This window comes from Camelus bactrianus, chromosome 16 (assembly GCF_048773025.1).
Source record: "Camelus bactrianus isolate YW-2024 breed Bactrian camel chromosome 16, ASM4877302v1, whole genome shotgun sequence".
NCBI lineage: Eukaryota > Metazoa > Chordata > Mammalia > Artiodactyla > Camelidae > Camelus > Camelus bactrianus.
In genome coordinates this window covers 44,644,175-44,653,933 of record NC_133554.1, presented here as the reverse complement: position 1 = coordinate 44,653,933, position 9,759 = coordinate 44,644,175, and the positions used below count along the sequence as shown (strand labels likewise).

General features: G+C 53.4%; 1 protein-coding gene across 1 annotated transcript; it reads left to right on the top strand.

Moving 5' to 3' along the window:
* Positions 1-1,309: 1,309 nt before the first annotated feature.
* Positions 1,310-5,436, top strand: NKIRAS2 (NFKB inhibitor interacting Ras like 2). The gene is made up of 4 exons (XM_010969006.3): positions 1,310-1,461; positions 2,423-2,530; positions 2,943-3,184; positions 3,770-5,436. Exons 2-4 carry the CDS (start codon positions 2,437-2,439, stop codon positions 4,007-4,009), a joined length of 576 nt encoding a protein of 191 aa, XP_010967308.1. The 5' UTR covers positions 1,310-1,461; positions 2,423-2,436; the 3' UTR covers positions 4,010-5,436.
* Positions 5,437-9,759: the final 4,323 nt, after the last annotated feature.

The following is a 9,759-nucleotide window of genomic DNA, read 5'->3' as shown; positions in this document are numbered from 1 at the left end:
CAGGAGAGGGCAAGGACACAGCCTAATCATCTTCGTTGTATTTCCGTTCACCTGAACAAATCATATTTGTGGATTTAAATTAAATTGGTGTTTTCTGAGGTTAAATTTTTACAGTCAAAAGGTACTGAAATAAGTAGGGACTTTAAAAAGAATTTACCCCCCTTCTCTGGTAAAACAGTTTGTGCCATTGTCCACTGGCTGCTTGCATGGTCCCTGCTTATCACAGTGCTGAGGGAGCTGAAACCACACCTACCACCAGGTAGCAGAGGATGGGAGAGGCTCGGAGGTTGGAAGAGAAAAGTCATTCATTCAGCCAGTCATTCAACACCCTCTCCAAAGTGCCTACTCTGTGCTAGGTTGGGAAGGGACAGACTCAGACCATCTGCCCTGCCTGCCAGTGGCTCACAGTCTACAGTCTAATGCAGGAGGTGCACCTGTCTTTGACTATCCTCCCACTTCATGTTCTCTGCATCTAAGACTCCCTGCATCACCAAGTCTTGCTGATTCGCCTACCAAATATCTTCCAAATCTGTCTCCTTTCCACCCCAATTTAGGCTCTCGTTTTTTAACTAATACTACTATAGTCTCCTAACTAACTCCAAGTTTCATCTCTCTCCAATCTTCACTCTTCTACCAGAGTGACCTTCTTAAAAGCAAAAACTGATCATGTCACTTCGCTGGCATAAAACCAACCAATGGCTTTCCACTGCTGTTAGGATACAGTTTGATCTCTTTGGCCTACACACGACCTTTGATTATTTGGCTCCTTTCTACCATCAACACTGAACCCAAATACTTGTAGTTCCAGAAAATACCATGACTCTTGCTGTCTCTCCTCCACCCTTTCCTCCCATACCCTTCAAACCTCAACACTGACATGATGTGCTCCAGAAAGGTTCCACGGAGAACGTGATGCCCACTGCCCCCAAGTTAAATGCCCGTTGGTTGTGCTCCTATAGCACCTCTGTAATAGCTCTCACCATGTTGTACTGTAATCGTTGGTGTAGATGTCTAGCTCCTCTACTTGGTGACGTTCTAATGGGCAGCTACCGAGTCTAGTTCGTCCGCTGTTTCTCTGCACGTGGTCCTGCACCTGGCACAGAGTAGGCGCCCAGAAGACATTGGATGAATAAAAGATTGAATAAATTGTTACTGTACAGTAGTAGCCTTTAGAGAAAGAAAATTTGGGCATCTGAGACACCAGAACAGCTCCCAGCACGTCCGGGAGCCTAGAACCCTGTGCCCTGGCAACCAACCAGCCTACGTCCCGGCCGTCATCTCCCGCCGGCCTCTGGGGGCGCTGTGCGACCGGCGCCCGCCCTCCGCCGCCGGAACTGGTCTTGCGAGATGGAAGCTGCGGGGCGGGGCCAGACGGAGCCTGGACGGACCCCGAGGAAGATCCACCCGCGGTCCTGGCGCGCCTCTAGGAGCCCGGCCGGGCTATTGCGAGAGCCCCGGGAGGTACGGAGCTGGGAGGCCTGGAGCGACCACTGTGTCCGGGACGCTTTATGTGGCAGGATTCTGATTCCCTCTGGGGAGCCCATTTGTGGGAAATCTGTGCCGGAGGCCGGTCTGGCACCCTCTTGGGGTATCGCTTAATTGCGGGGCTCGCTATATGGGGCCCTTCGCGGGGAGGGTTTCTGTACCAAAAGTTTCCTCTGGAGAGGCTTCTGTTTGGGATCCCTTTGGGGCGTGATCTCTGCTCTCTGGGGAATCTTTGGGGCTCCCTCTGGAAAGCCTGTGTTTGGGGTGCGTTCGAGGAGGTCTCTGGGACCTCTTTGGAGAAGGGGTTTCTGTGCCTGCTCATCTGGGTCTGTCAGTCCAAAGGCAGCCAAAATCTTCTCTTTTCCAAAGCATTTTTCTCTTAGATTCTTTCACTTTCTTGTATGATGTTCTTCATTTTAGCCATAGACTTCACTGGGAACTGGAGGGAACTAGTTGTCCAGATAAGCCATACAGAAAAGTAAAATTTCCTTAACTGCTCAGTCTCCCCAAGAAGAGTGGCATAAGACAAGAGTCACACAAAATAACATTCCTGCTTATCTCCATGGGGTCATGGTCAAAGAGAGGAAGCTGAACCAGAGCTCCCTTCAGCAACTGGTCCTCCACATCCTGGGCACAGAAAGGAACCTGGCGAGTGGTTCCTTTAAACCAGCAACTCTCTTTCTCCTTTACAGCAACATGTCCTGAGCCCCTGCCCTGTGCCAGTTACTGGCCGTGTACTGGGAATAAGATGAAGAAGAGATGGCTCACTGTCCGGTAGTAGGCATAAACGTATCACTTCAGTACACCCTGACTAGGGTAGGGGACCGTGCTGAATTGTTGAAGCTTACGCATTCAGTTCAGAACCTGGGCCCTCAGTTAAGGGAAGTCTCCCTTCTGCTTTGATTCCTCCTCACCCATTGTGCTTCTGTTCTTCAAGGTTGAAGCCTAAGCATGGGGAAGAGCTGCAAGGTGGTCGTGTGTGGCCAGGCATCTGTGGGCAAAACGTCAATTCTGGAGCAGCTTCTATACGGAAACCATGTAGTGGGTGAGTGTTGCTGGGGGTGGGGCATGGTGGAAGAAATTGAAGAATGAGGGAAAGATTTGATCACAACACGAAAAGACTAAAAGCTGCTCCTAGTGGTTATTACACTCCAAAGAGTCAAGTTAACTTCGTGATCTCAATCCTACAGCACTGAAGAAATCTGGACAGAGGCAACCCAATATCTGAGATAGGAAGGAAAAACTCCCAAGTCACACTGGGCTTAGCATGGTATCTGTGTGGGGTTAAATCTGTTCCCCAAATCATTCTAGTCCTGCTGGACTCGCAGTCTCTGGGCCCCTCATCTCAACCCTGACATTCCATTCTCCCTATCTGGTTAGCCTGTTAGAATATACTCAGTCACTCATACTTCCCATCTCCTTCCTCCCCAGAAACAAGTGTTCTCATTCTGTCCTAGGTTCTGAGATGATTGAAACTCAGGAGGACATCTATGTGGGCTCCATTGAGACCGACCGGGGGGTGCGGGAGCAGGTGCGTTTCTACGACACCCGGGGGCTCCGAGATGGGGCCGAGTTGCCCCGGCACTGCTTTTCCTGCACTGATGGCTATGTCCTGGTCTACAGCACGGACAGCCGAGAGTCCTTTCAGCGGGTGGAGCTGCTTAAGAAGGAGATTGACAAATCCAAGGACAAGAAGGAGGTGTGTGTGTGTGTGTGTGTGAACCCCGGTAATAAGAGAAAGTGGGCCCTGGGCTGGCTTGGGGAGGCCTGCAACGGCTCTGGTTTTCGCTCATTTGCTAGGAGGTAGATTTGGGGATGGAGGGCACTGGAGGCAGCTCAAGAGGCTTAGTTTAAGAGGTCCCTGACCTAACATATGAAGTCCCCACTAGTCTTTCTCTGTAACCGTTCTGTGCTCTTGGCTGTGAAGATTCTTCTGTTCTCAGATCCCCCTTGAAGCTGCAGGCATTCTGAGAGTGCTTCCTTGCCAGTTACTTAGCCAGCAATTAACTGATTGCTAGTAAGGCTCAGACATGGGTGACACAGGCCCTGTAATGGAACTCCTGGAGGGGAGCCAGATGGAGGCCAGAATTTGAACAGAGGAAGGAGAGGAAAAAGCACCCATCTCCCTCTCCCCCATGCACAGTTTCTGATACAGGAAGAGATGAGACATCAGCCATCAAGGCTTTCCCTCTCCCAGGACTCCAGGGTGGTCCTGTGATGGCCCTCACACCCATTCCTGAGGTCTCTGATACAGCCAGAGGCCTCGACTCTCTCTCTTCCCCAGGTCACCATCGTGGTCCTCGGCAACAAGTGTGACCTACAGGAGCAGCGACGTGTAGACCCTGATGTGGCTCAGCACTGGGCCAAGTCAGAGAAGGTGAAGCTGTGGGAGGTGTCAGTGGCTGACCGCCGCTCCCTGCTGGAGCCTTTCATCTACTTGGCCAGCAAGATGACCCAGCCCCAGAGCAAGTCGGCCTTCCCACTCAGCCGCAAGAACAAGGGCAGCGGCTCCTTGGATGGCTGAAGAGCTGCCAGCCCTGGAAGATGGGCTGAGAGGAAAGGGGGGGTGAGGCAAGCTGTCCTCAGTCTTGGGGGGAGCCCCCCACTCGGCCAGGCAGCTGGGCTGTCCCAGGCTCAAGTCACTTTTCCCTCTCAACCCCAGGAAGTGCAAATAGTCTAGGTTAGCGCCCTGCACCCCCCACCAAGCTCCCATCATAGCTGCCCTGCTGTGATGGGGGCGATTGTGGGTCACTGTCCCTGCCACCTGCCCTGGACAGGAAGCAGAGCTACTATGCAGGGGTGCCCAGTCGAGGGTCTTGTTCCTGTCACAGGGCTCCCACACCTCTGGGAGCCAGTCTCACACACACATACACACTCACTCACTCACACACTCAGTCACCAGCCTGGACTCTAGAGGAAGGGCATCAGGTATCCTGTGTGTGCGCGTGTAGATGTGCACATGTGCACGTGTGTGCGTGCTGGCGTTGGGGCCGCCTCCTCACCCAACACCGTGACCTCTCTCCCATCCTGTCCTTGGCCTGAAGAAGCTGGCCTCCTGGGAAGTGTGATTTTCTGTTTGAACTCTTCCCCTAGTTGTTTTGCTTCCTTTTCCTGCTCAGAGAGCATTTCATTGGTTGAGGCGGAATAGGATGATGACTGGGCTGGGAGTCACCAGCTGGCTTTGTGACACTGTGAGGCCTTGCCCCTCTCGGGGCTTCAGTTTTCTCATCTGTCAGGCGACAGCAGTTGCTTAGATGACCTACATCCTCTCCAGCCCTGTGGTTGTATAATGCCCACAGTCGGGCGCTGCAACTGTACCCTTAGCTTCTCCCTCGTCAAGGTGCTACACCTCCAGCCCTGGAGGCTGGGACACTGCTCTCCCTCAACCACCAGGGGGCAGGAGTGCACTCCCCACCCTCGTTGCCAGAGTGACCGGCTGCCCAGTGCCCCATCAGCAGACCTCACAGCCCCGGGGACTGGTCTTCACCCCTTCCTGTGGTTGTTTTCAGCGGATAGCTGGACTTCTATTTATAAATTACCTGTTTATATGCCTGCTGCCATAGTGAAGGCTGGACAAGGTGCTCTTCCAGCCCTTCCTTCTTACCTCAGATGCCTGAACAGAACAAGGCAAAACAGTAGCGGCTTCTCAGGAGCTGACAGATGTGTCTGGGTTCAGAAGGGTGGTTACACTTTCAACACGCTATCAGGTGAGCTTGTAACCCACAACTTCCTGTGCCCACTTCATGCTTCTAATGTGCACACCTAGCATAGGTGAGACACTATACCCAGGTGCCCTCTAGCACATGCCCCTTCTCCCTGAGACAGGAGAGGTGAGCAGGGGCAGGTGGTCCAGGCTGGGCAAGCTGAGTTAGGGCACATACACAGGCTTGGGCTTAAATTCATTTATTGATGCGTTGGACACAATAAAACCACAACTGTTATCAAAAAGTACCCCCCTTTTTGTTGTTCTCCCATTGGAAATATCTTAGAAAAAAGATACACGTGGATACTGGCAAAGTCCCATATTGTTGAGTGAGGGCAGCACTGCTGGGGTGGGATGGAGGTGGTGACATTGACAGCATGAAAATGGGTCTTGAGTGGATCCAACTGGATCCCAACACTCGGCTTCACAGTGAGGGGGCCTGGGGTGCTGGTTGTGGGGGAAGCTGAATTGAGTGCTAGGGGCCAGTTTGGGGCGAGGAGCTGGAGGAGAAAGCTCTCCCTTTGGGAGTCCTAGGGAGATTGGGTGTTTGCTAGGTCCATGGGAGGGAGACCCAGGGCCACCCCCTTTCTGCCTCCTATCCCCCCCGCTGCTGAGAGCCAGAGTTCAGGAGGAATCCATGAGAGGCTAACAAAGGAGAACTTTTGTGGGACTGTTCATTTCTTCTGCTGAAACTGGGCCCAGCCAGAACATGACTGTCACCTACCTCTATGCTAGCCCCTTCCTGTCAGAGCAAATGAAACCCCCAGAAGCTTTTGACCCCAGCCCCCTGCCTTGGCTTTGCCCACTTAATGCTGCTCCCTTTCTCCTCCACGGTCTCCTCCACGTCCCCATGGTCACCTTGTCCAGGCAGCCTTCAACCCACTCCAGCTTGAGACCCCTCCCTCATCTCCAGTGATTCCCTGGAGATTCCAGTGATTGGGAGGGCCTCCCCAACAGGGTAGGGGAATAGAGGTCACAGACTTGTCCTCAGGAGAGAAGATTCCTTGGGCCTCTGGCCCTGTAGGTAATAGGTCTTGAGTTGGGAGGTGAGAGCACCATGGGGCTGGGGCTAGGATTTTGCATAGCTCTTTGGATTTCTCAGTTTGCTCCCCCTAAGTCAGAATAAGAAGTACAGGGGAGCCCAGGACTAGCCCTAGAAGCCTGGGGGAGGGAGGGTGAGGATGGATGGTCCTTGGGCCAGGGGCATATTAGGTCAATCCCGGGTACAGACGGAGTGAAGGGCAGCTGCTCTTAGTATTAGCCCAGCTCCGCCTAGATTGGGCAGGATTCCCTAGGCTGTGAAAGGTAGTCTCCTGTGGGATGTAGGGAACCGAGGTGTTTCAGGGAGGTGGGGGAGAACGATGGCTGGGAAATCAACCCTGGGCTCCCCAGGGTGGCTAGTAGGGGGCAAAGACGATGGGTCCTGTGGCAGGGCGGATAGCTCCTGCTGGGGTGCGAAACAGAGCTGGGCCCAGGATCGGAGTTGGGAAGAGGGTGGTGGCTGCTGTGGGGGCAGGCCGGAGAGCAAGGGGCCCTGGCAGGGCACAGATGGCCGCTGCCGCTGCGGTAGGGATTGGGCTGGGCAGGAAGCGGGCTGCCAGTGTCTTGGTGAGTTGCTTCTGCAAGGCCAGCTTAGACTGCAAAGAAAAGAGAGGAATGGACACAGTCTCTGACCCCAGGAAAATCCCAATCCCTCCCTGGGCCCCATCCTTGGGCTTTCTGCTGTAGGAAAAACGTGACTTTCAGGATTCCAAATCTAAATCCTCCTCCCTTCCCACCCCCAAACATTCATTCCAAAGGGCTTTCTCCACCACCTGTCTTCCTGCCCCCGAGGGAGGAGAATCTTAGGATGGGCAAAGTTCGGAGGCTGTGGGGAGTGGGGGTGGAGATGGTCTCTAGGAGATGCATGCCCACCCTTTGCCCTTGCCCCTGAGATAACCACCCGGGCCCACCTCCCCGGAAATTTTTCTGGGCAGATCCCAAAAACCCAACCCCAGCTCTTTTCCTGCCCAGGCAGCCTCGAAGAGGGGTGGCTTCCTTCCTGCCCCGCCTCCCAGCCCCCCAGCTGGCCCTCCCTTCCAGCCTCCCCTTGCCCCACTGGACCTGGATCCCAGCTCTGTTGTCTGGAGACAGATACCTTGAGGATACTCACAGCCAGCGCTGCATGCTTATGCAGCTTGCTGTGCTGGCTGGAGGGCTTGGGGGGCTTCCCGGCCAGGCGGTCCTTGTGCCTCCTGCTGCTCAGGTGCTAATGGACAGACAGACAGACTGGGAAGGAGATGAGGAACCCAAGGACCCCCAAACTACCCTGTCATCCTCACCTAGCTCACCTTTCCTCTACCCACAATTCACACACTGAATGCACATCACCCCAGAGTGAGACCTGGCCTTTGCCCTCCAGAAGCCCACTGTCCCTCTAGCCTTGTGCCTCCTGCTCCATCTGCTCCCCGCTCTGCTCCACCCACCTTCTCCCCTCAGGCTCCCTCCTCCTTGCCTGGCACCGGGCCCACCCCTGGCCCCTGCTCCAACCCCAATCCCGGCCTTACTGGTCCCACCTGCTTGAGTTGGGTCTCTGAATTGACCTGGAGCTGACAGAGATCACAGTGAAAAGGGGGTTTCGGACCCTGCCGTCCCCCCTGGCCACCCGTCACTCTCTTAGTCTTGTGTCCAGCTCCTCCCCGGGGCACTGCACGGCCCCGGCTCCTGCGGGGAGTGCCCCGCTGACCTTCCACCATCCACCGGTGCTTGGCTCCTGGAGGGAGGAAGGAAGACAGCTTGTCAGCACCAAAGAGGGGCCACAAGGGCCACAGAGACCCCCGTCAAACCAGGTCAGTTCGGCTGTCTCTGTAAGCCTCCAGGCTGCTCTGTACATACACCCACTCCAGCCACAAGAGGTTTCTCTTTCCCGCAGAAAGGTCTTCCCAGCTGCTCTCATTTCATGCCAGGTTCCTCCAAGGAAGGCCTCCTTGCAAAGCAGCTGATTGGCTTCCCTTTGGCTCTCATCCCAATCCCTTCCCTCCAGGTCTGACCCAAGGAGAGATGGAGGGGGTGTCTCCTGTCTTCTGTGGTGACTCTCCAGTTTTTGCTGCCTCAGACTTCTCTTCCCGATTCTCCCTCCACAAGTGTTAGCAGAAAGACCCGAAACGCCCAATCACAGCTGAGCAAGCGCCTCTGTCACCAAGCCCTGGAGCCAAGTGCCCAAAAGCTCTAGCCTGCCTACATCTGGTGAGGGGCACCCCCTCCCCTGGATGGCAGCTGGTGCGGCGCTAACCTGTGTTGTGAGCCTGCAGCTGGGAGGCGGAGTTCACTGTCACCTTACACGTGGGGCAGTACAGGCGCCCCTTCTCGCTCCTGCCTTCCCCACTCACACCGCTTCCCACCGCAGCCGCCGCCGGTTCAGGCCCTGGCGCCTCTCTCCCAGGCTCTGGGGAGCAGGGTGGGCAAGAGGAAGAGGAGGAAGAGGAGGCAGCATCCAAGAGGTCTGAGTGGGCCAGCTCTTCCCCGGGCGTGGGGTATGGACTCAGGGGTGGCTGGAGTTCGGGGCCAGGAGGAGAGGCTGCAGGAACTGCTGAGGAGATAGAAGGCATCGGGGAAGAGCGTGAGGCCCAAGATGCTTCTCAAGACCATGATATGAAGCACAGACACACTGGGGGTGGCATTGCAAAGTAGAAGGGTCCCTGGTGTAGGGATGATCAGCACTGAATTCCAGACTCCACTCTCCCACCAATTCACTTGGGCCTAATCTAAGTTTTTCCACCTGAAATCATAAAGTTGGACAGTGGTCTCAGAGAGCCCACCCAGCCCTGCTAATCTGTAGTTATTAGCTAACTATTAAATAAGTAGAAGTCACCAGAAAGATGAACAAGAATATTCATGGAGCATTATTCATAATAGCATAAAACTGGAAACTGTCCAAAATGTTCACCAACAGGAGACTAATAAAAAGAGTTAAAGGGTCATGCAATGGTGTACTACGCAGCAATGAAGAAGGACAAAGTACTTCTACATGCAAAAAACGAGGGAGAAGTCAGATGCAAAACCTGTATACTACAGATCAACTTAACAACAGGGTTACATTCCAATAAACCCATTATGAGTTGAAAATATCCTAAGTTGAAAATGCATGTAATACACCTAACCTAAACAAGAACAAAAAACAAATAAAAGAAAAATAATTTTTTAATTAAAAAAAATACACCTAAGTGGGAGAGGGTATAGCTCAATTGGTAGAGTGCATGCTTAGCATGCACGAGGTTGTGGGTTCAATCCCCAGTACCTCCATTAAGAAAATAAATAAATAAACCTAATTACCTCCCCCCTCAAAAAAAATTTTTTAAAATCTCAATTAACCATAAAAAAATACTCCTAACTGAACATCAGAGCTTGGCCCAGCCTACCTTAAATGTGCTCAGAACACCAAAGTTAGCCCACAGTTGAGCAAAATCATCCAATGCAAAGGCTATTTATTATAATAAAGTACTGTATATTTCATGTCATGTATTGAGTACTGTGCCGAAAGGGAAGAACAGATTGGTTGCATGGGTACAGAATGGTTGTAAGTAGGTCAGTCC